This window comes from Anabrus simplex, chromosome 5 (assembly GCF_040414725.1).
Source record: "Anabrus simplex isolate iqAnaSimp1 chromosome 5, ASM4041472v1, whole genome shotgun sequence".
In the NCBI taxonomy this organism is placed as follows: Eukaryota; Metazoa; Arthropoda; class Insecta; order Orthoptera; family Tettigoniidae; genus Anabrus; species Anabrus simplex.
Window position 1 is genome coordinate 90,653,628 of NC_090269.1, and position 27,604 is coordinate 90,681,231.

A 27,604-nucleotide genomic window follows, 5' to 3' on the forward strand; every position below is an offset into this window, starting at 1 on the left:
AATGATTGCAAAGGAATTGGAAAGTTATTCCAATCCCTAACTCCCTTTCCTATAAACAAATTTTTGCCCCAATTTGTCCTCTTGAATTCCAGCTTTATCTTCATATTGTGATCTTTCCTACTTTTAAAGACACCACTCAAACTTATTCGTCTACCGATATCAATCCACACCATCTCTCCACTGACAGCTCGGAACATACCACTTATGTGATACAATTCCTTTAGATTTGCCAATTGCCACCTTTTCAATACAATAATATTATTGATACAATAATACAATAATATTATTGATACAATAATACAATATTGTATTGAAAAAGGTGGCAATTGGCAAATCTAAAGGAATTGTATCACAAGTAGATCTTCAGTACGGACAAGGAAAATGAAGTTTATAACCTGCAACATACCACTTAGTCGAGCAGCTTGCCTCCTTTCTTCCAAATCTTCCCAGCCCAAATTTTGCTACATTTTTGTAATGCTACTCTTTTGTCGGAAATCGCCCAGAACAAATTGAGCTGCTCTTCTTTAGATTTTCTCCAGTTCTTGAATCAAGTAATCCTGGTGAGGGTCACATACACTGCAACCATACTCTAGTTGCGGTCTTACCAGAGACTTATATGCTCTCTCCTTTACATCCTTACTACAACCCCTAAATACACTCATAACCATGTGCAGAGATCTGTAACCTTTATTTACAGTAATATTTATGTGATTACCCAAATGAAGATCCTTCCTTATATTAACACCTAGGTACTTACAATGATCCGCAAAAGAAACTTTCACACCATCAACGCAGTAATTAAAACAGAGGACTTTTCCCATTTGTGAAACTCACAACCTGACTTTTAACCCCGTTTATCATCATACCATTGCCTACTGTCCATCTCACAACATTATCAAGGTCATTTTGCAGTTGCTCACAATCTTGTAATTTATTTACTACTCTGTACAGAATAACATCATGTACAAAAAGCCTTATCTCTGATTCCACTTCTTTTTGTACATTGTTCAGAATTCGAAAGGAATGGCATTTCTGTATCGGTCATCGATGAGATACTGGAACTCATGGATGAGCGGTGGAAATGGAAAAACCGAGAGATAAATAAATACAACCAAGTGCACAAAGAAATGAAGAGGAAGATTGTGACTGCAAAAGAACAGTGGATGACAGAAAGATATCAAGAGGTGGAAATCCTGCAGCAAAAGAATGACACTTTTAATCTACAAAAAAAATAAAAAAATAAAGGAGTGCCTTGGGTTATATCGTAATAGAGGGCATCATGTTCTGGTGGATAAGAACAACCGCATTGTGACTGACATCACTGACAAACTCAGGGTCTGGAAGTCATATATAGAAGAACTGTTCAATGATGATAGACCTAACGAACATGGTGTGAACGAGGCAAACACAGGTCCTGCCATTTTGAAGGATGAGGTGAGGCGTGTCATCTGCCAAACGAAGAATGGAAAGGCCCCTGGACCTGATGAAGTGCATGCAGAACTCCTCACACTCCTGGACGACAATGGTATCAATATTTAAAGTTAAAAAAATCATTGTTCCGTATTGAAGAATATTACAGTTCAAATTGAAATAATTGATAAAGAGATTCAACCTATTCAATACAAAAGAATAAGAAATGTAGTGAATTACATTCCCATTTAATAATAGGTAAAAATGGTACCAGTTTCTACCCTAGTCCAGTTCATCATCAGCCGATTAAGACGAAAAACAATGCATTGGATCAGTAGAAGAGGCGATATAAAAATGAAATGGGGGTAGACACTGTAAAACTTAGAAGAAGTAAAATCCAAATCACTCAAAAGAAAACAGTGCGCAATTCTCTGAGCGGCAGCATGGCACATGCAGCGCTAGGTAAAGTCCCACAATGTTTACAAATAATGGAGAACGGTTAAATGAGCCAGTTTTTAAATACTGTCAGGCATAAAGACACATCACAATCGAACACGTACGAAGATCCATAATCGTGCAGGAGCTGAAGACGAGTAGATCCATTGAAGCAACTTGCCAGCTCCCGGTGATCAGCGTGACACATTCAACATCAGGCACTGTGGTTTCAAATGCCAAAGTAAAATGGAGAATAGCTTGAAGATCCAGTAATTTTCCTCGGTCGCGGGAAAGTAAGTATATAGATAAATATAATACAATTCAATATAATTGAATAAGTAATTGTGCTCCTATAGAATTCTTAGAACAGTACCATTTCTACCTATTATTAAATCGGAATGTAATTCACTACATTTCTTATTCTTTTGTACTGAATATCTCTTTATCAATTATTTCAATTTTAACTGTAATGGTATCAGTATTCTGACAGAGCTATTCAACAAAATCTACTTAATTGGAGTAATTCCAGAAGACTGGCTTAGGTCCACTTTTATCACTCTCCCCAAAAAGGCAAACGCCAGATGATGTGAAGAGCACAGAACCATCAGTCTGACGAGCCATATCCTAAAGATATTCTTAAAGATCATTTCATTGCAGAATTCGAGCTAAGTGTGAACAAGTGATAACTGAAACCCAGTTTGGATTCAGGAATGGTCTTGGGACTAGAGATGCACTTTTCTGTATTCAAGTACTTGTCCAGCATTGCTTGGAAATGAACAAGAATGTCTATGCATGTTTCATAGACTATGCAAAGGCATTTGACAAAGTCCAGCACAGGAAGTTGATGGAAATTCTGCAGAACATCGGACTTGACGACCGAGATATTCGGATTATTGCCAACTTGTACTGGGGTCAGAAAGCAGCAGTCAAGATTGAGAAAAACCTGTCAGAAGAAATGGACATCCGTCGTGGCATTCGACAAGGCTGCGTATTATCGCCTCTACTCTTCAACATTTACTCAGAAGCTATCCTTGCAGAAGCTCTGGAAGAACTGTCTACCATAGGCATCATTATCAATGGGGAACGTCTAAACAATCTCCGTTATGCTGACAACATGGTATTGCTAGCAGACCTAGAAGACCTTCAAGTATTATTATACAAAGTGAATGTTGCTTGTAACAACAGAGGACTGAAGATAAACATTAAGAAAACCCAGTTCATGCTTGTCAGTAAACGGCAAGACGTCCATGTGCAGCTCACTCTCAACAATGAACCCATCGTCAGAATTTACCAATGCCAGTATCTAGGATGTTACCTCAACCAGAAATGGGACTACAGCCAAGAAATATGGGTCCGCATTGAACATGCAAGAAGCATCTTCATGCAGATGAAGAAACTGCTCAACAACCGCAACCTACAACTAAACCTAAGGCTCCGTCTGGTCTGTGCCCACATCTTTCCCATGTTACTTTATGGAATGGAAGGCTGGACACTTACTCAAGCCCTCTGCAAAAGACTGGAAGCATTCGAAATGTGGGTGTACAGACGGATGCTCCGCATTTCGTGGACAGACAGAATCCGGAATTCGGAGGTGTTGGATCAACTTGGAAAGAAGACTGAAGTCATGCTGACCATTAAAAGGCAGAAGCTGGAATACTTCGGCCATATAATGCAGAATGATAAGTACAGAATCCTGCAGCTTGTTATACAAGGAAGAATAGAAGGATGTAGAGTCCTGGTAGACAATGAACTCTATGGATGAAGAACCTCGTAGACTAGTATGGGTGGGACATGATGTCTCTGTTCCATGTCGCTGCATCCAAATTCGAGACCACCATGTTGACTGCCAACCTTCGCTAGAAGATGGCACATTAAGAAGAAGAAGTAGTATCGGTCATGTCCACAGTAACAAGGAAATGCACTTTTTACTTTTCCGTAATTTCTGTCTGTCTGTCAATCTGTATGTACACGCAACACGAGAAAACGGCTGAAGAGATTTTAATGAAAATCGGTATGTAAAATCGGGGGATGAGCCACTACAATCTAGGCTATAAATTATTTTATTCACGCTGAGTGAAATGGTAGTTTAGGGGAAGGCCTAAAATTTAATTCACAAATATTTATATTATTAGTGATCCCATCGATAAATACTACATAACTAAAGTTATATGTAATTAAATTTCCAATCATTTATGTCTTATACATATTTACTGTACCGGCTATAACACAGACATTCATGAATTTGTGTTTTTATTGCTAAGTCCATATCAACGCCAAGCTACGAGAAAATGGGTTTAAAAACATAATAAAATTTGGTATATAGAGTCAAGGAATAAGAAATTACAGTCTAAGCTATAAACAATATTATTCACCCTGGATGAAATTGCAGTTTAGGGGAAGGCACCTAAAAGTTTAATTTTTGAATACCTATGTTATTGGTCCTATTGAAAAGTACTACCTAACAAAAGTTATAGAGAATACAATTTCTGATCAATTATGTTTTATTCAGTTTTAATGTACCAACTATGATAAGAGTGGTATTTTAGAGTCAGAAGGAAACTAAATGTGAAGCCCTACAATATTGAAAGCACATAATATTGAAACACAATAACATTACATTGACCATTGTTTGTTGTGATGTTCTTTGTCTCTTATGCTGCCGCTCAACTCCGATAGATGAGATTACTGCTGCATACTGAGTATAACAGCCTGACTGAATACTGGCAGGAAATAGCTGGGGAGTTAGAAAACTTCCTTCTTTAGCATGCCATTCCTCTGGTTCATACACTTTCTGATACTGCTGGTACGTAACACACTGGTTCATCATAGTATTCCAGCTAGAGTTATCTTCTTCAAATTATTCGCCACCACTTTAAAACAATGACAAGTAAATCTCAACTAAAATACAATTATGAAAAGAAATCTCTACATTAAAATTCTAATTATATTATTCTATACTGCAAATAAAAGGAAAACTTTTTTTTTGCTAGTTGTTTTACGCCGCACCAAGACAGATAGGTCTTACGGCGACGATGGGACAGGAAAGGGCTGTTCCTTAAAAAAAAAAAAAGCTTCTTCCCCTGCACTTTTATTAAATTCTACATTCATTTTATTCCTAATTAGCAGTGAAGAGGGGGGAGGGGGTCTCTCCTCTGGCTTGGAGGACAAATTTGCCCTCAAGTCAGATTTTTCCACCACCAGTGTAGTGAATTGAGATTTTCAACTCATGGGGTACTCCTAGGAAACAGATTAGTAAAAGGGCATAGTTTCTGCCCTGGAACACTCCACTATTCGACACCCCCTCCCTCCCTGCCGAAGAAAGACGAAGTCTGTTCACAGATCACGGCTGTCTGCAGCTTGGTCATTCCAGCTCTGGAACTTTGGACTGTTAGATCGGCAGCATAGTACTGTTCATTAAAAGTGAGAATATGTGTGGTTTTTCATTTGATCGAGTATTTCATATGAAAGCATCGCATTTAACCCAAACATTCCTACTGACGTTATTGTAATGACCTGTTCATTTCAGTTGGGAAAAACCACTAACACAGTCTTTCTGAGGATATAAAAGGGAGTGTCTGCCATTATAATGAAAACTCCCAAACCTGATTGTGACTGATGGTAGGCAAGCGGGCCAACCATTACAATGAAAATTCCCTAACCTAGTCTTCATATGAGAAAAGACATTTGATGACTTCCCTGTCGCGTTTCTAGAATAACGTTAAGAGCTATGCAATTTAATAAGATCTTGCTCACAACATGTACAGTCCACTACCTAACCTAGAATTCTGTATACAATGTATAATCCCATAGTGAAGCACGGGTACATCAGCTAGTTGTTACATATAAGAAAACATAAAGGTCCAATAATACTGCCTGGAGGAATTCCCCCCTTAATTAATACAGGGACAGATAAAGCTTCGCTTACTCTAATTCTCTGATTCTATTTTCTAGAAACAGAGCCATGCATTCAACCACTCTTTGTTCTAGTCCAATTGCACTCATTTTTGCCAGTAGTCTCCTATGATCTACCCTATCAAATACCTTAGATAGGTCAAACGCGATACAGTGCATTTGACCTCTTGAATTCAGGATATCTTATATCTTGCTGGAATCCTACAAGTTGAGCTTCAGTGGAATAACCTTTCCTAAACCCAAAACTGCCTTCTGTCAAACTATTTGTTAGTTTTGTAAACATGTCTAATATAATCAGAAAGAATGCTTTCTCAAAGCTTACATGCAATGCATGTCAAACTGACTGGCCTGTAATTTTCAGCTTTATGTCTATCACCCTTTCCTTTATACACAGGGGCTATGATAGCAACTCTCCATTCATTTGGTATAGCTCCTTCATGCAAAAAATAATCAAATAAGTACTTCAGATATGGTACTGTATCCCAACCCATTGTCTTTAGTATATTCCCTGAAACCTTATCATCAATTTCAGCTGCTTTTCTAGTTTTTAACTTTTGTATCTTACTGTAAATATCATTGCTGTCATAGGTAAATTCTAATACTTCTTTAGTATTAGTCACCTCCTTTATCTGGACATTATGCTTGTTATCAACAATCTTTACATACTGCTGACTGATTACTTCTGCCTTTTGAAGATCCTTGCATACACACACCCCTTGTTCATTAATGATTTCTGGAACGTTCTTCTTGGAACCTGTTTCTGCCTTAAAGTACCTATACATACTCTTCCATTTTTCACTAAAATTTGTATAACTGCCAATTATGCTTGTCATCATGTTATCCTTAGCTGACTTCTTTGCTACATTTTATTTCCTAGTAAGTTCCTTCAATTTCTCCTTACTTCCACAGCCATTTCTAACTATTTCTTTCCAACCTGCGCCTTCTTCTTAGTCTCTTTATTCTCTGTTATAATATAGTAGATCTTTACCATTCCTTACCACCTTTAAAGGTACAGACCTGTTTTCACATTCCTCAACAACTGCTTTAAACCCATCCCAGAGTCTGTTTACATTTTTATTTACCGTTTTCCACTGATCGTAGTTGCTTTTTAAAATCTCCCTCATGGCTGTTTTATCAGCCATACAGTACTGCTTAACAGTCCTAATTTTAATACCTTCCTTTCTACCACATTTATTCTTAACTACGACAAAAATAGTTCCGTGATCACTAATACCCTCTCTTACTTTGGTTTCTCCATAGAGCATATATGGTTTTACCAGCACCACATCCAGAATATTCTTCCCTCTAGTTGGTTCCATCACTTTCTGAATCAGATGCCCTTCCCACATTAACTTTTTTGCCGTTTGTTGGTCATGCTTCCTGTCGTTCGCATTACCTTCCCAATTGACATTTGGTAAATTGAGGTCACCCGCTACAATCATGTTCCTTTCCATATCGTTTCCTACATTGCTGATTATCTTATCAAATAATTCTGAATCAGTGACAAGCACTACCCTTTCCCAGTCTGTACACTCCAAAGACATCATGTTGCCTATTATATTTAGAGATGAGACCTACACCTAGAATTTCATGTTTGTCATCTTTAACTTTTTCGTACCTTACAAATTCTTCTTTCACCGGAATGAATACTCCCCCTCCTACCATTCCTATCCTCTCTCTACGATACGCACTCCAGTTCCATGAGAATTCTGGGAAGACACTTTACAACATCCATTCCTCCGTCAATGAAACTTGAGATATTTCTTATTAATATCAAGAACAGTTCTCATTAAAACACTTAAACCCTTGTATCATACCATAACACTTGCCTTTTGTGATATTTTACTTCAACTTTATTTATTTATTTACACTGTTTACACCCACATTGGAGCACCAAAATCAAGCCTTATACAAGAAAGTCTTCAAAGTATAAGTTCAGCTTTTGACACTTGACAACTTGTTCCTTTCCCAAAACTTCTTCATTCTAAATGATCTTGCAGCCCATTCTTCTGCAGATATAACATACTGCTTACACTGCGATATTTTCAGTGATAGTCTTGTGTACTTGTTTAGAATCCTTTTCTCTTCTCTGTTTTCAATTTGATCTTCAATAATTTTCAATTCATCTAAATCCATTTGTATTTCTTTAAACAATATGGTTTTTTTTTACTATTTCAAAAGAAATAAAAAATTGTTTCAGAAGACTAGTATTTAGTAAGCCATATAAGTGTCCAAAGAATGCAATTGTCTATTTTCGCATCGTGCCAATGATCGATTCACTTTCCTTGTAAAGTACCGAATTTGGTAAATGTCTCCACTGGCCATCAATATGGTGTTTTTTATTAATAACTGTCCGAAGAATTCTTCTATCAACTTTCTGCAGTTTGTCTGTTGTTGTTTGGGTATTCAGTTTAAATAATGTTTCACTTGCACATGTTGCTTCTGGCTCAACGATGGAGAAATAATGTTGAAATTTAGCATTAATCGAAGGAGACTGTTTCTTGTAACACAGCCAGGCAGTTTCTTGTGCTCTTCTCATTTTTTAAGTTCTACTATCTATGGATGCTTTTTCATTAGCATTCCAAGTTATAATTGCACCAAGATATTTAAATTTATCTACAACCTTTATTTTCCGAGTATTATTTGACATACTTTGTGAAGTGTGAACGTGTAAAAATGGCATCATTTCTGTTTTCTCAAAAGAAATTTTCAACCCAACCTTCGCTGCTAATTGTTCCAATTCCTCTACTTGAAATTCAGCCATGCGTCTTGGTAGGTGTGCTATTTACCAACTGATGAGCCTAATTTAGCACACTGGGGCGAAACACTGGCTACCAGGAATGAGTTAGCTGGAAAATTTATAATGGCCAATTACGGACCAACTACAGTATATTGGTATTATAAATTTACTCATTCAGGACAAATATTTCAGGTTCGCTATGAGAATCAACATCTATATTATCTGATGGCCAGGCAGACATCAATTTTTGGTAATGAGACAAATTCTCTCATAGTGCCTTGGCACTGCCGGTGGTTCCAAGTAGCCTACACAGTGGCCTCTACGCACATCCTTTGCCGTCTGACTGTTTGCAACACTTCAAGCAGCCACGGAGTTTTATTGCCTCTTGAAAATTGTGGACTCGCCAGGTGGACAAACGCAAATCAGTGAGGTCTCACCTCGGGAGGTGCTTTTCAGCTTCATCACACTGCAGGTGGATCAGCTTGTATTCCAGTGTCGATCTGTATTTTCCAGCATTCTTTGCATCTCTCTTGGGTCTTGAGTCAACAACCATGTACCCATACACGCCATATTTTCCTGCTACTACTACTACAAGCACCACCACTACCTCCATTGCCACCTTCGGACAATTTGCCACAGACACTGCTGCTGTTGCTTTTCACACAGCACTGATGTCCAGCCATGCAGCTCCGAATTACGAAGCCCGCTTTCTACTAGTGACATCAGCTCATCATCCCTATACCTCACAAGCACCATCTGCAAGAAGGGTCACTCGACCAACCCACAGAGAGGAACGAGTACCACGTCGCCTGGCAATGGATTCAGCACCAGCACCAGCACCTTATACGGCCACAGCAGACGAAACATCTACTCCCATGGATACCGGAGTACAGCACTCTCCGCCGTCTACCACTACTACCGCCACCACCATCACTACCACCACCAGCTCCCGGCTCGAATATTCCTCCATTTCCGGCACTAGACGACCCGTCACCCACCTTCATTTTCTCCAGCCGACCCCTCTGGAACCCATGCATTTCACTTCTCCAATCCTTCCCCCAGAACTTGACGGAAGTGCGATAACAGAAGTGCGATAACAGGTATAACTTGAAAACAGTATTCTCTCACCCATGGGTAACTAATGCAGATATCGAGCTCGACTAATTCATTATTATTTTACAATTATTATTATTGTACGTATAGCTGTGAAGTTTTTTTTAGTTGCTTTCCGTCGCACGGACACAGATAGGTCTTATGGTGACGATGGGACAGGAAAAGGCTAGGAATGGGAAGGAAGCGTCCGTGGCCTTAATTAAGGTACAGCCCCAGCATTTGCCTGGTGTAAAAATGGGAAACCACGGAAAACCATCTTCAAGGCTGCCGACAGTGGGGTTTGAATCCACTATCTCCGGGAGCTGTGAAATTTTACATCCGTTTGGTATTAATATTATTATTACATCATGTGTACATGCGATATGATTCAGCTGTTTCTGAGGTTATTTCATGAAACAGGCACTGTATATAAACATTTATATCAGTTCAATTAATGTAAATACCTGTAAATTAATATTATTATTTATTCATACATGTATATATAAATTGTAATCCATAATTGTGAAACACACTGTAACTTCCAGAATGGTAATAGGTGACGAGACAGATTGAGAATATTCCATCCATTGTAAACTGTGTATTACACACTTTAGAATTTCCACAAAGATATATTTTGTAACATAACTTTCTAGAAGCCTGGCCAGGCACATATATAAGGTATCTTGACGGTAAGAGTTTGTTCTTGTTTAGTAGAGTTATGGTGTAGCAAGTATGTATCCCGGGCTGACAGGCAATATTTGCAGTCTCCATATTGAAACACGCAGTCATCTGTTTTCAACTGTGTTTCAAAGTTGTAACCTCCATATTGAAGTGTTGGCAGCTGTTTTTAATAATGGTGGCTTTGTTGAGAGAGAGAGAGAGAGAGAGAGAGAGAGAGAGAGAATGTGTGAATTTTTGAATGTATGTAAATAAAAATAATTTACCAACTGACAGCATCTCGTGTGCATCTGTGTGGCTACGTTAAACTTCAGTCACTCCAAGCCATTTACTCTGCGCTTCTCCACTACAACCTGCGCCGAGAAGACGTCGCCGATTTCTGGAAGGCATCAAAAGGAATAATCATCCAAATCAACGGAGACACTGCAACTAATCAACTCGCCACCCACATTGGAGCAACCTCTTCGGATCAAACGCCTCTCTTCAACCCCTTTCATCACCACACATTCAACCCCCACCTCCACCACCCCAGTTACGCTGTGTCATCCGTGGTGTGGATCCTTCACCCCCAGAAGAAACTATTGTCGCCGAGCTCAATGCAAAGGGAATACCAGCTCAAACGGCCTTCTGCATCAGGAATGCGGCGGGGCCAACATTCATGGTGCGGATCCTCCTGCCAACACCGGCCGACATGGACAGACTACATGCCAGTGGTGCCTTAATCCATTGTTATCATCACAAGGTCAAGCTGTCCAGCGCTCCACCTCCACAGTCTCACAGATGTGAAAAATGTATCCATTTTCAACACACAACCGCCCAGTGCAAAGCAGATCATCCCATCTGGGGTCGTTGCACCCAACATCACTTCACCAACAAGTGCCTCAACACCCTTCAACCCCCATCCCCCTGGCGTAACACCTGCAGTGGCAACCATGCAGTTTATTCTCGCCGACGTAAAGGCTGTCCCGCACCTCTCCCAAAGCACCCTGAATTAATAACCCCGTTCGTACTATCGACCCACCAACCACACCAACTCGTTCACTATTACCCCATCCTACAATTGAAGATCTGATCAGATATGTAACAATTTCATTACTCATTATCCTCCCATACCATAGATCAGTAGTTCTCAACCATCTCCAGGCTGCGGCAAATCAGACGCTTAATTTACATTTCCTCACAACACATCCCGGTTTAAATACATGTAAATGGTTACTATTAATATTGAAGATTTGGAACTATAGTCAAACATTGCAAGAATTATGTAATACCTTACTTAATTTTGGAAATGGGAACTCTCGATATATTGTTTTTTCTTGTTTTATTATTTGGACTAGTGAAGAAGAAAATTGTTTATGTAACTTGAAGAAATTATGTGTAAAATATCTGGTGTTATTTAATTATGTGTTACGAAAACACGAACAGTAATAGACTATTTAAAATGAAGATCCTTCAGGAACTCTACAAAATTAATTTTGTTATTAAGTTTTGTAATTTAAATAACGGTGTAACTAATGTTTATTGAGATTTGGACCTTTTGAACTGCAAAATTAACCAAGTGTAAAATTATTTTTGGTGTTGTATAATGTAATTAATATTATTAAAATTCAAGATATGTATACGTAAATTTTGAGGCAGCATGTACCGCTGCGTGGCATTTTAGCAAAGTAAAATTGCGTCTGTTGTGATCGAAACATCGAGAACATTGCTAAGGTAATGAAATGTATTCTTATTGGTCAGTATAATAAAGTTTTTAATTAGTGAATATGGAAGTCGGGGGAAATTCCGTAATCACCTTGGTCGACTCGTGATTGCACGATTTCCGGCTTCGGGCTCCTCGTGAGAGCGATGCAAACTGTCCGCGTCTTTCTCTGCTGGCCAGCTTCAGGAGCAGACGTGCTCATCATATATCCCATGATGGGAATAGCAGCCTCTGGGAGTAAGCTCTATTTCTGTTTTTGAACTTTAACTTTAAAATGTAAAATCTACTTAGTGCGATGATATAGATGTCGATTCCCATACGGAACCTGAAATACAGTATTTGTCCCGAATGAATAAATTTATAATACCAATATAAATAGTCCATTATTGGACATTATAAATTTTCCAGCTAACTCATTCCTGGTTGCCAGTGTTTCTCTCCCGCGTGCTAGGTTGGACTCATCAGTTGGTACCTAGCACACCCACCAAGACGCTGGCTAGTGCATACCTTGGAGGCCACTGGGTAGGCTACTTGGAGTCACCGGTGGTGCCAATGCACTATGAGAGACTTCGTCTCTTTACCAAAACACTGATGCCTGCTTGGCCATCAGATGATATAGATGTTGATTCCCATAGGGAACCTGAAATATTTGTCCCAAATGAGTAAATTTATAATACCAATATAAATAGTCCGTTATTGGACATTATAAATTTTCCAGCTAACTCATTCCTGGTTGCCAGCGTTTTGCTCCCGTGTGCTAGGTTGTGCTCATCAGTTGGTACCTAGCACACCCACCAAGACGCTGGCTAGTGCATACAGTGGAGGCCAGGTTCCATATGGGAATCAACATCTATATCATCTGATGGCCAAGCAGGCATCAATTTTTTGGTAAAGAGACGAAGTCTCTCATAATGCATTGGCACTGCCGGAGACTCCAAGTAGCCTACGCAGTGGCCTCCACGGTATGCACTAGCCAGCGTCTTGGTGGGTGTGCTAGGTACCAACTGATGACCCCAACCTAGCACACGGGGGTGAAACGCTGGCAACCAGGAATGAGTTAGCTGGAAAATTTATAATGTCCAATAACGGACTATTTATATTGGTATTATAAATTTATTCATTCGGGACAAATATTTGAACCATTCTCCATTAGCATGTTGCTCAAATGCAATGTTTTACTATGCAAATGAGTTGTGTCGACCTCAGTTCAAGGAAAAACTTATGTATTTCTAATGATGCGCTACAGAGCGCAGCACTCTGCATGATGTGTATTGACGATCATTTCTTTTACGAGACAACTATGTTTTATCTTTTGACTCATATCTTTGTCTTGCTTGCTCGAGATATTTTAACAATGGAGCCCAGGCGGTCCGGAATCGCCTTTCTCTGTTTTAGGTGGATTTTTAACTTATTTAAAAGAGCCTTTACTACATTCATATCGTAAGTTAAGTATGGATATATCAGGTATGTGCTTTTAGTTGTTACTTTATTATTACGATGTTTGTAAACTTTCTTTTTACAATTCTTGATAACTGGTCGATGTGCGTCTTTGTACTTCGGTGCGTGTAATGACCTGTATGAGTGCCTGTGCTTGTTATCATGATTACTGTTCATCTGGAAGTTTGGTCTCCGACTCATCGCATTTTTGGTTCACTTCATTTTGTTGTACTTCTTCATCTATGAAGCCATGACTTTCGTATCGACTAAAAGTTTCATTTGGGTCCTACGAAACTCGAGCTTGATGGGCTTTGGTACGTGATCCTGCCTGTTTTCCCTGATTATATAAAAATACATATACATTTACATTGTGCTCCCATAGAGCACGCTACTTGTTGAATATGCGAGACCTGGGACTGTGTTACAGAGAGTCATGCGATGTGTATTGGCACCTCGTGTGAACGCTTCGAATGAATGCTGGTGTCTGAACGAAGTGAAAGATGGGCTATCGATTAGTTTCTTTAAATTTTTATTTTTTGATCTTGTTTCTGTACCTTATTTTCTTTTCTTGGTACAGCTTTGTTGTTTATTTGGCCATGTCCTTACCTTGGGTTCGACCTAGCCACCTGTCGGCCATGTCTATACACTTATTTACTAATCATTGCGCATGCCTGTAATCCTCTGTTGTTTAATATCTCTGGACCAGAGATGCTGCACTCAACATCTTGTTGATACCTTCCTTTATTTTCTTGCATTTTTATGTTGATCTCTCTGGACGTGTGGGCTGACATTCTTTTGTGAGTGAGAGGCTTCTATTGTTGTTGCGTGGATAGCAAAGGGAAAGATATGTGGTGTGAATAATATAATCTCGTAAAAAGGATACTGCTTATATTACCGTGTGCACGGCAATTTGATTGGAATGCTAATTGTAACGAGGTTGTTACTGAATCAGTGAGCTGGTAATAATATATTTTTAGTGTTTCATTATTAATTATGTTGAGCTCACTCCACGATGTCGAGAGGTATGCTTGAGAAGGTATGTTCATGTTTTATTTATTGGTTTGTCTAGTACAATTGGCTTCTTTTCCATGCTTCTTGATTCAAATCTACTTTATTAATAAACCCTGTCCTTACGTTTATTCAGCGTTTCATTTATAGTAGTCTTGGATAATCATCCTTGTTCATTAATAACGAGGGCCATCTTCAGTTCAGGGCTGTCTTTCTGCCTTCCCTAATCGGGGTCCACACCCCACTTCTCCCGATATGGGCATTTATTTACATACATCGCGTTAGATATGTAGGGGAGGGGTTTGGCATGTATTTCAGGTTCCCTATGGGAATCAACATCTATATCGTCTGATGGCCAAGCAGGCATCAATTTTTTGGTAAAGAGACAAAGTCTCTCATAGTGCACTGGCACTGCCGGTGACTCTAAGTAGCCTACGCAGTGGCCTCCACGGTATGCACTAGCCAGCGTCTTGGTGGGTGTGCTAAGTACCAGCTGATGAGCCCAACCTAGCACACGGGGGCGAAACGCTGGCAACCAGGAATGAGTTAGCTGGAAAATATATAATGTCCAATAACGGACTATTTATATTGGTATTATCTACTTAGTGCACCGGAGTCTACCCTCTGTACCATATTTGCCAAACTGTTCGTCGAAATGACTTGCTTTGCCAACTAGTTATTTATCCTTTTGTTTTGGAGGCAAGTCCCCTTTTCTTTGGTTTTGTGAACTGTGTAATTAATATATACCTAAATTTTAATTTCCACCCCCGGGATTGCATCCCGTGGTAATTCAGCTTCCCTCGATTTATGCTTTTTTTTTTTCTATTTGCTTTGCATCGCACTGACACAGATAGGTCTTATGGCGACAATGGGATAGGAAGGCCTAGGAATTGGAAGGAAGCGGCCGTGGCCTTAATTAAGGTACAGCCCCGGCATTTGCCTGGTGTGAAAATGGGAAACCATGGTAAACCATCTTCAGGGCTGCTGATATTGGGGTTCGAAACCACTATCTCCCGAATACTGGGTACTGGCCGCACTTAAGCGACTGCAGCTATCGAGCTCGATTTATGCTAAATTATCCTCTGTTCCATACTAGAGGTGTTTTTGGTATGGACACAGGTAATTATGCCTCTGTGTCGAGTCTTCTTGCTTCCCTTTTTTAGTTTCAAAATGTAATGCACTTATCTGAAATCGCTGCCAACTTTCATCTTGTAATTGAATTTTCATTGTGTTCTTTCTAGTTTCCTTTTATTGTTTCATTCTGGATGTGGTGTAATGTTAATCTGTATCTTTTCTTTAATTTCATTTGTTATAAGGGGATGCCCTTTGGTAAAGTATATCATGTCAGTTCTTACTTTTCTTAAATGTAATCTTCAGTTGACATCAACCGCAACAACTTTTACAAAACTACTTTATGATGATTTTAGTTTATTATTGTTTATCTTTAGATTGCTAAAAAAGGTTCATTGGTGTGAATCTCATACTATTGGCACAATTCATATCTTAAAATTGTTTATTTGCTATGTTAACTTTATTTTATTTGTTTGTTGACTTTTGTTTTGTAACGCCATTTTCCGTTTATTTACTTAGTAAAATTAAGAGCTCAAGTGATAACCGTCAACTTCTTTTTAACTGCAACGCATACTATCTCATGGACCTTGTAGGGTTTCCCACCTGCTTCCAATGTCCTTTCTTATAGTTGTCATGTTGGTCAAACTGGTGTATTTCTCAATGCAGATTCTGGAGTAAAAATCTGGCGTGTGGTTTATACAATTTAAAGGTGTTCAAATTTCATGAAGTTTAAGGTTTTTTATTATTTTGTTCACCATATGTCATGTAATCCCCGCCACAGTTACAATACACATTTCAACTTTACACCTTTAGAAACTCTTGTATAACCCTTTACATGGTACTTTCAGACTCGTACGTATATCCAGTAACATCATATGTTTCCATGTTACATTGCCATGCACTAAGTAGAACCAAATCAAGAATAAAATAGGGGTGTAAGTGCAATCAGAACCACACAATTACCTATACTGTATATGTATTCATAACCTAAATGTATTCATAACCTAATATTTTTCATGTATATCAGGCATAGTATTATAAGGAAAAATAGAAAAAGAGACAAAAAGTTACACCTGAAGTAATGTACTCATATTGAATGTATTTATCTTCTTCCTTCTACTTTTCCTATCACTTTTTCCCACACCTGTGGAGTTCCAGGTGCGAACTATGTCACACACGTGGATTTAGCCCTGTTTTATGTCCGGATACCCTTCCAGACACCAACCCTACATGGAGGGATGTAATTACAAATGTGTGTTTCTGTGGTAGTTGGTAGTGTGGTGTGTTGTCTGAATAAGATGAGGAGAGTGTTGGGACGGACACATACACCCAGTCCCCGAGCTAGAAGAATTAATCAGAAGCGATTAAAATCCCCGGCCCGGCCAGGAATCGAACCCGGGACCCTCTGAACCGAAGGCCAGTACATTGACCTTTCAGCCAACAAGTCGGATGTTGAATGTATTTATCTACTTCTATATATTTAATTACCTATCTTTGTCTAAACCATATTGTAATCAATCATGAAATTCAATAAAACTTAGCCCAATAGCCATAAATTCCCCTTCCATCTCCTTCATTTCTCACATCCTTTACCCAACTCCCCCTTCCTACACACCTCCGCAACCCGCCCGCATCTCTTGGCCTGAGGGAGGAGATAACCCTCTATGTGGCCTGCCCCACCCCTCCAGGGTGGGGAATGAAAACTTATCAAGCAAGCAAGGCCTCCACGGTATGCCCTACACATGCGTCTTGGTAGATGTGCTATTTACCAACTGATGAGTCCAACGTAGAACACTGGGGCAAAACGCTGGCAACCAGGAATGAGTTAGCTGGAAAATGTATAATGTCTGATAACGGACGAACTATATTGGTATTATAAATTTACTCATTCAGGACAAATATTTCAGGTTCCCTATGGGAATCAACATCTATATCAAATTTAATTAAATCCCACAATTAGCCATACATTGCCCAAGGGAATTATTATTATTATTATTATTATTATTATTATTATTATTATTATTATTATTATTATTATTATTATTATTATTCCGTCAACAACAGGTACAACAGACAATTATCAATGTTCTCAAAGACTAGAATCATGACTGAATTATGAGTAAACATGTAGCATGTCTTTGGAATTGTTTAGTAACATTGGGTTGGTTATCGTTTATATTATTGTGAAGATTCTGTGGTAAGGGAAGAGATCCTGAAAGTTTGTCAATGGTGGGCAACAACCTACATTCAGAACTTCAGACTAGTTATAATAACTACAGTACTACTATTGAAATTGCCCATTTAAATTTTACAGAGGAAGTGTTAAATTTTCTTTCTTTTTTTTTTTTTTTATCCATGTAGCTTCTTACCTTCGTTGTATACAGTGATGTTACCAAGTGGCATGTTCCTTGTTGCGATACTGTAGTACACCTTCGATTCATCTCCTAACCATGAGATATGCGAATCGCACCTCACTGTCGAAAAGCTTATTGACGACACTTCAGCAGAAATATATGTCTCCCTCACATGAATGGTAATTTCGAATGCGTCAAGATATTCACGTCGCCGACCATGGGATGTATAGTAGTTGACTTTCTAAAACAAAATATACAAATATATTATTAAAACAAGATATTATTAAGAATGCCAGACATTGTTCCCAACATTTAAAAAATGATCCCAAACACGCTGGATAGAACACAAAATGTATGACATGCAACCTGTGGAGAATGTGTGGATAGTAATTTGAATGATTAACAATATTCTAAGTGCATATGTAGGTGTTCTGTATAGTTTAACAGCTTTGAAAATGATATTTACATTTGTTAGTTTCCGAGCCTTACTCCCATCCATGACATAATATTGTAAATTCCAATTAATAAAGCAAAGAATAATCAGACTATTGAAAAATATGAGAGCTAATGTACTAGACAAAAATAGTTGAAAGAGTGGCAACATTTCTAGAAAATAGAAGTAAGTCACGTGTTACAAGAAACATAAGATCTCACACAACTGAAGAGTGGTTCAGGGTACAGTCACTTAATGAACATTAAAAAATTTATCTTTTTTTATTTTGAATTCTTTGTAAATGCTAGTTTAGGGTGTACCCTATTTAACTGAGTCAGTCGAGTGAAGACCGGAACAGAGTCATATTTTCTAACTTTTCAGGAGAAGTAAAAGACTATATTTCCATGAAAGTACATTCTTCATATATCTTGTTTTTTCCACCTCAAATAACTTCCTTTCTCAAGATAATAGTTTTAAATGAAATATTATGTAACGCATCTTTGGAAACAACATACAAAAATTATGATTTAATTCCTTTCTCCAATCGCTAACCCTATTCAACCACTAATTCAGTGCCTTTACTTGTTAGATATAAAAGTAGAAGTCCGATATAGCGAGTATGGTATATAACGAGCACTCCGTTATAGCGACGACTTTTAGGTCCCTTCAACATTTCTATATTAAAATGTGTATCGTCCTTCGGTTACAGCGAGAACCCTATCACTGATGCATCTGTTATTACGAGCGATTAAGCGCGCTCGATTTTTTCCGTTACCGATATTTATGCACCCCAGCGGTGGTACTGCATGCGATCGATTACCTTCGGCATCGTTTCCTCGCTATGTGCACTAGCAAGTTCTCTCGTCGACATTCGAAGGCGATGTCGGAGTCGATTAGTAATACCCGTCGACAGCTGTTCCGTAAAGAAAATTCTAAATGAAAGAGAACATATTTTCGTAATAATGCGTAAATAACGTGTCCGATAACGGTTGTTAACTCGTTAAAAATTACGGCTGCCCAACGATCGCTTAATTTTGAGGCTAAATACTGCAATTAAGTAAGAATGGGATACACCTCGAGATATGGTAGAGTGCTTAATTGATTTCAGAGGTTAGTTTATATTTTGTCGCGTGTGGTTAAATTACGGAAAGACTATTATGAAAATTTATAGCGAGATGGTTTCTATCGGCGCTTGAAGTATGTTTTCATCATACATATAGTACGGTTAAGTTAGGATAGGTGACGCTGTTTGAATAAGATAACTGAAACGTTTGCAACAAAATGCGATCGATCATCTTCGCTACGGTATAGTTTTCTCACTTTGCGCATTCGCGAGCTCTCTCGTTGACATTCAGATGCGATGTTGGAGTTGATTAATAATACCCGTCGACTGCTGTTCTCTAACGAAAATTTGAAATGAAAGAGGATAACACGTTTTCGTAATAAATGCGGAAATAACGTGGCCGATAGCAGTTGTTAACTCGTTAAAAATAAAGACTGAAGTACCATCAGAAGGGGTGAAGTCGATCAAAAAATGTAGTTTTTCTTTTATTTTAGGGGGAATATATTGAAGAATTTGTCTTTAAAAAAATACATGTAATCCTTAGCATTTTGACATTATATCTAATGCTGAATATAGACATAGCCTATTGTACTTTTGGAGTTATTTTAATTGAAAAGTCGATCGGCTTCACCCCACCCAGTGGGGTGAAGCTGATCACTGCTTTTTAAAAGGCATATAACGGCTTCACCCAGGTACTGGGGTGAAACCAATCAATTTTTAAGTTAAAATAGCTCCAAAGGTATGGTAGGCTATGATTTCATTTTTTTAAAATACTAGAGGGTGTCCCTCAGGGACCTAACATATATGTAAATTAACAAATAGAATATTTTATGGTTAGAACATTGTATTTTCATTTAAAAAATAGCCATTATACATAAAAATATCTTACATCGTGAAGAATTTTCACTCAATTTTTGAAATGTCAATATCTGGGAAAATGTAGCGTCCACGACCGATGCCCTTAGGCTTCACTTTTGTTACAATTTGCGTGAGGGGAGTCTTGTCTACATCAGAAACATCTGGAAATACAAAATGAACCTGCTTGGATCCTCTTTTCCTTAAATAGCTGACTTCAGCGTCACTCTCAGCCATCTGAATTATTTGACCAATAAAATGTCTGTTCCTGCTACCAGTCGGAAATGATACCAATACAAATTCACCACTCTTGTAAGAACTACAGTTTTCACCTTCTTCAGTAGTTCCACCATAATCTATGACACTAGACCTACCGGTATCATCCTCGACAAATAGCTCTGAATCAGAATGCAACTGGTTGTCGTTTGATGATCCTGATTGCATATCATCACCCGACTCTACGAGATCACGAACTACTATTCCCTTGCCAGCTGCAACATTGAGACGTTTTTGCCTTGGGCGTTTCTCGGTACTTCCAGTGGTTTCCTTCCTTAATTCCTTTAAGTGGTCCACAAATGTGTCACTCCACCGTTTTTCCAATCCTTCATTTTCCCTCGGAGATTTTGGAAGTTTCTTAAGGACAGCTTCTCGATTTAGAGGAACAATGCCACATGCTGCGAATCCTGCCACAACGTTGGATGTTAGGTGAACACCCACTTCCTCGAAGGTCTTCTTCAGCATCTTAGGAAACTCACACTTAGGCAAGATTCCTCTGTTTTTCATTTTCCATTCTTCTAAGCACTTTCTCCAAGCTCCTTTTAGTGGGTGGAAGAAGGCTACATCAAGTGGTTGGCAAATGTGGGTGGTATTTGGTGGAAGTATAATGAAGTCAATTTCGTTCTCTTCACACAACTGAATAACATGGAGAGAAAGATGACTTGAGGGGTTGTCTCCAATCAGTACTTTTCTACCGTTCAGCTTGCGAGCAAACGGGAGCAGAATTTTCTCAAACCAGTCTTCAAATATCTCAAGGTCAAACCAACCGCTTGTGTTCCTGTTATACCCACTGCCAGGAATACCATTTTCAATCCATGTTGGGTAGAGATACTTTGCTTTATATACCACATATGGTGGCAAAACAACACCTTCAGCTGTAGCTGCAATCATGACACTAACACTTGTCTTGGACGAATCCATGATTTTTTCTGCATGCTTTACTCCTCTTTTAACCAGTGCTTTACTTTGGCCTGGGTCATCTGTAAAGTTGGTCTCATCAAAGTTTATTATGTTACTAGGAGGCATATCTGCAACGTATACCTCCAGATTATCAAAATAATCATGAATAACTTCCTCACTAATTCCAGCACGACTCCTCTTGATATTTTGCACTAATCTTTCAGTAAGCTCCTGGTTTCTTTTTATAAAGCCTAAGAACCAGTCTCTTCCTGGTTTATTGTTCTTAAAACGTTTCTCAACTCGCCCAGAACGATTCAAATACCCCTGTACAACATTTCTCACATCATGTCGTTTCAAAGGAAAACCCCACTCTCCACACTTGATCAATCCATGTACTAAACATTCTTCGTCTTTTGAATTTAGAACAGGCTGCCCACCATAACTGTTTTTACGTTTGCCCTTCACCCACTCATTTAGCGTCGTATAAGGCACACCGTAACACTCGGATGCTTTACGAATGCTCAACTTTCCTTTCTTCACTTCCCGAACGGCATTTTCCAGATATACTGCACTGTAGTTCCTTTTTCCCTCCCTGCCCATCTTCTTTACGTACGTTCGCGGCATGATCGACTTCACCCTGCAAAATACAATAATTCAATTAATAGATCAGTACTCGTCCTTACGACAAACTTCAGCCTTTGCAAATACATAAATCAGATGACAATACATTCACTTACCAACTAACAGTCCGACAACGACTGAATTATATGCCTATAAAGTGGTATTGTGACACTTTTTGTCTGACTTCATTCACAGGTGGCCAAAATACATGTGTTTATTTTCCACAGTGCCACTGAACGGTTATCCACAGAGAACATTCCACAGATAGAAAATACTCTGCAACTCATTGGCTTTCAAAGAGAATATATATCATAATGTTTCCAGATTTGCCACCAGGTAGCAGTAGCGAAAATCATAACGATATATTGGCGATCAACTTCACCCCACCTGATCGACTTCACCCCTTCTGACGGTATACGATATCTTAATTTTAATGTTACATACGGAAATTAAGTAAGAATGTGATACACCTCAAGATATGGCAGAGTACATCACTGATTTCAGAGTATATTTCATATCTTCTCGCGTCTAGTTAAATTTCGGAAAAGCTATTTACATGTCAATTTTTAGCGAGGAGGTTATCATTTCTCTACAAGCGTTTCAAATGTTTTCATGATACATATAGGGTTAGGTTAGGTGACGCTGTTTGAAGAAAAAAACTGAGGTGTTTGCAACAGAAACTTCCGGAGTGATACCGTATTTCTCCGAATCCAATACTTTTTATTTCTCAGAATCTCATGCGAAAACTCAAGGGTTGTTGCATACGCGGCCGAACAGTACCTAACTTAATGGATACTACTGGCAACTACCGCGGTAACCACGCTGCTTCTTTTCACACGCGCACAGAACTCATCGACAATAAACGATCGCCTTTCGCCTGTTTACTATATTGTACATCGCTAACCGCGACAACCGGTTGTACAGTGCCTGTGTGTAACGACACTGGATCTCAGGAAATAGTGAAGAGGGAATGGCGTTCTATTAGCCTCTACAAAAACGTTTCTCTAATCTGCAGAATGGCATCAAAACATGCGACCCTTCGAATTCTTAGAAAGGCCGTGGCTACTCAGTGACAGAGTTATAACGCGTCTATTGTACATGACGCTTAGTAAAATTAAGTTTTAGAGACAACAGGAATATTTTCGTGATGGATAGTCGTGTTGTACAGATACGTGAAAAAGGAAGGCCTATTGCCGGCAAATTTTCAACGGGTTCTAGTCGATATTATGATGCCAATTTTAAGTTAACGGTTATTAAACACTCGGAAATGTAGAATAATTGTGCAGCCGCAAGAAACTACGGCATAGGCCTAACTAAAGCCAATATTTGGCGTTAGTGTTAAGACAAAGAGCTAAAAAAATGCGTACTGTTAAAAAATGCATTCAGTGGTCCGCAACAAGGACGCTTTAAAAAAGTCGAAGATGAAATTGTGAGATATGTGCACGAAAAAAGCAAGGGCGGAATGGGCATACCGTGGCGCAATAAACTCGTTCGTTGACTTTCAACGTCCGCGATTAGGCCTATACATCGCTAGCCGTTGAATTTGGCCGCACCCGACAAGCGAGACGTGCGTGTAGCGGTAGCCGGTTATATCTGACGCTGAGTAAAAGTAACAGTTTTATAGACAACAAGAATAATTTTCTGATGGATCGTCGTATTGTAGAGACGCATGAAATAGGTATTGCCGGCAAATTTTCAACGGGTTCTCTTCGGTATTATGATGCCAATTTTAAGTTAATGGTCCTTAAACCCGCGGAAATAAATCATGATTGTGCAGCCGCAACAAAAAAAAAAAAAAAAAGAAATACGGCATGTCGAAAGTCAATGTTCGGCGTCTAAAAATAGTCTAAAAATGCGTAGGCCTACTGTACAACAGGGCATTCATATGAATTTACAAGGCAGTTTTTGAGCCTAATTTAAATTTTTTGAAGGAAATACTCTGGTTCATCTTGGATTCGGAGAAATACCGTACTATATATTTTTTTCAGAATGAAATTAAACACACACTTCCACGTAGTATGGGATTTCGAAAAATAACAAACAGTTAAGCCGTAGTGTGGATATCATCTGCGGAAATGCAAGTTTTGAACAAACTGATTGCCGTTTTACAGCGATTTTTATGTGCATGGGGGGTTTTCCGACTTTTATACAAAAATCGGATTTAATGATAATCCGTTATAGCGAGTAAATTTTTCGCTGTTATGGAATCACGCTATAACGGACTTCTACTTATAATCATATATAAATAAGTTATTAGTTTGTTTTAAGAGGATATTTATTAACCAATCACTTAACACCATGAATTAGCAAAATTAATACAAATAAAATAATTTAATGAAATGAAAGAAGCACCAGAAAGCAAAAGAATGTCAGGAGAATAAGAAATGTTGAGGCTCTGTAGTTGCCAGATCTGAAGACAAGCATGGTTAAACGAAAAAGGCAAAGTAAAGGACTATAGAAGACAGAATACTACGTCAAGAGGAAGCAGAGGCCAATCAAAGAAACATCAAACCAACCCAAACATGAAAATGAAACTATGGAGACAGGGAACATTTGTCTAGGTAATAATGAAGAAAAGAGAAAGCAAGGAGGTTTCAAAGAAGTAATATACAAGACGGAGGAGACAAAATGAAACCATCACAGATAACAAAGAACAGGAAGAGAAGAGCCTTTGAGCAGCTGATCGAAAGGCTTGGCTATAGGTAACTCATCTACATCCTTCGACAAAAAAAGGTCTAATCTTACCCCTACAAAGATGTGGCACTACAAGGAATTTAGAGTACAATCAACTTGAAACAGCTGGTCACAATAAGACCCTCAGTATAGGCATACCCTTCAATGAAAAAGACACAGTAAATCATCCAGATGCCTGGCCCAAAGATATAATGGTCAGAAAATACATGTTTCAGAGACAAACGGCATAATCTTGGGACATAAACCTGGAAACAAACCTTTTGATGGAATGTGGAAAGCTTGAAGTCACTCTAATCCTTTAGAGAAGAAAACTTATGGAAACAATATGACATAGTCACAGCTACAGACATTTTTAACAGAGAATATTACTGCATCTGGTATGTACTGTAAACATGCATTGACCATTTCATAGGAATGTTGAAGGCATAGTCTCACGTTTTTCATTCAGAATACAGGTACACCAAAACACAAAAATGGTACTTGTTAGGACACACAAGGTGTCTATAATAGGACTATACAGAAGCCCACTCCAATTGGATGACACGGCAGAACAAGTGGTGAATGCTGTCACAAATGTAAGATGTGACCTGAATGTTACCATAGGAGAAGACCTCAACTGCAGGACTGACAAGATGGACCAGAAAACTGAGTTCATCCTTGAATTACTACAGGATGAATGCTATCAGCTGCTAAACAGGCCGGAGGACATAACATACATTGTTCCAAAAAGTAGGAGCAAAAAAGACTTGGTTTTTGTCAGAGGAAAAGGTATAATAGCTCTTAGCCACATACTTTGTTCAAATCCAGCTGCTGCCCTCAGCAAACCCTTGTCTGTAGCTACTTGCATTTGGATGTCAGAACATTAAGCAAAATCATAAACAACAACTATGACAACCAACTTCAATGGCTTCAAATAAATTCTCCTTGGAGGAAGGGAGAATATTACTGCATCTGGTATGTACTGTAAACATGCCTTGACCATTTCATAGGAATGTGGAAGGCATAGTCTCACGTTTTTCATTCAGAGGAAGGGAAGGAAAGACCTAGAAAAGGTGCCACTCCTGATTTAAAAAGAGCTACTAAATCCAGCACTTGATATAATGTTGGGTTGTATAAGAAATGCCCAACTGTCAAAGAGACCAGGCGTACCTCAATTTCACAGCGTCTTCCTGGTGCCTACGATGAAAAGTTATTGTCGTTTCAGCGTCACATAATTCAGTTGAGGAAGGAAAATGCATATTTGCTTTCCCAAATTGGCAATTCAAATCAGACGCCAGTCTACTCTGAAATGCCAGTGGACAGGACTGTGAATGTTAAGGGTGCGAAAAGTGTTACCATTAGAACAGGTGGTAATGAAAAACAACGGTGTATGGTAATGTTGTGTATTCTCGCCGATAGAACCAAATTGCCACCATAGATTGTTCTCAAGCAAAAGATGCTTCTTAAAAATCTACCCGCTGGTGTTTTCGTCAGATCTCAGAACTCCGGCTGGATGGACAGTTCACTTGTGCAAGACTGGGTAAAGTGTGTCTGGCAACGTCGTCCGGGTACATTATTGGGACAAAAGAGCTTGCTTGTTCTCGACAGTTACCGCAGCCACACACCAGACGCTGTGAAGAAACATATCAAGGATGGGAAAACCGACCTAGCAGTCATTCTGGGCGGAATGACGTGTATGCTACAGCCGCTGGATGTCTGAGTGAACCGTCGATTTAAAGCAGCCTTAAAACAGCTCTATACAGAATGGATGGCGGCTGATAATCATACACTGACGCCAACTGGTCTCATTCAGCGCTGCTGTGTTTGTGGACTTTGACGGCATGGAATCGTATCCCTGAAGACCTCATATGGAAGAGCTTCAGGACATGTAGCATTTCTAATGCTATGGATGGCAGCGATGCCGACATTTTGTGGGAAGGAGATGGTGATGAAAGTTCCGAAGTCAGTACTGTTCATGATGATGATGAATGAACTCTGTGGATATCGTTCTGGAAATATTTGTTTACTTTTATTTGTATTTTCTAATCATTTGATGTGTGTTAGTAAAGATTGTAAATAATTTTGACTTCATTTATTTTTAAATTTTGTTCTTTCAAAATAAGGGTGCGGGCCTTATTCGGTGGCGAGTGGTATCCGAGATTATACAGTAATTTCACTGAAGAATAAGCAAGGCTGTAAGCAGAAGAAACACTGAAAGACCCATATAGAGCCCTCAGGGGACCGGTGCATGTCACCCAGTAGAAATCCCCATCACAGTATGCACAAAGGATTTCTCTGACACATTAAACAGTCATAAAACAGAACAAATGTTGAAAACACTTTACAGACCAGAGAAAGTGACAGGAATGGGCCACGCAAGATAGACAGGATCCCAAGAACAACCATCATACAAGACACGAAATATAAAAGAAGCTGCAAGTCCAGATGGTATGAAGAAACATAAGACATACTCCTTGATGTACGGACTTAACTGTTAACACTTGCTTCTCGACTGTCAAAATACCAGAAGGAAGGAAACAACTGAACATTAAAGTACTGTATAAATGGAAGGGGGACAAGGAAGATCCTAACTCATTCAGTATAATACCATATACATTGTATATATAGCAAGATTCTGACAGAAAAACTGATCAAACAAGCAGAGAAAAAAATACCTGAAATACAATTTGGATCATGAAGTGCAGAGGAACCATTAATTCCATTAAAACTCTCATGAAATCCATTCATGAAGCATTACGACCACTGAAAGCGAAATTCATCACAGTCTTCATCAACTTCACCGAAGCTTTCGACTCAGTATTAATGCTAAAGCTGGAAAATATGCTTGGAAAGTGTGGCCGTTGTTGAACAGCAATGAACAGAAAACAGTAAAGCAACAGAAGTCCTTGTGATATAAATTTTGTCTTCTTATCATTTAATTTTG

At 38.8% G+C, this 27,604-nt stretch overlaps 1 protein-coding gene across 2 annotated transcripts in view; it reads right to left on the reverse strand.

Moving 5' to 3' along the window:
* Positions 1-27,604, reverse strand: part of LOC136873771 (uncharacterized) — a 461,175-nt gene that overhangs the window by 182,047 nt on the left and 251,524 nt on the right. For both annotated transcript variants that reach the window (XM_068227563.1, XM_068227564.1), the window contains one exon: positions 17,855-18,080. In XM_068227563.1, the coding sequence (XP_068083664.1) occupies positions 17,855-18,080 (226 nt within the window). The remainder of the gene's footprint in view (positions 1-17,854; positions 18,081-27,604) is intronic.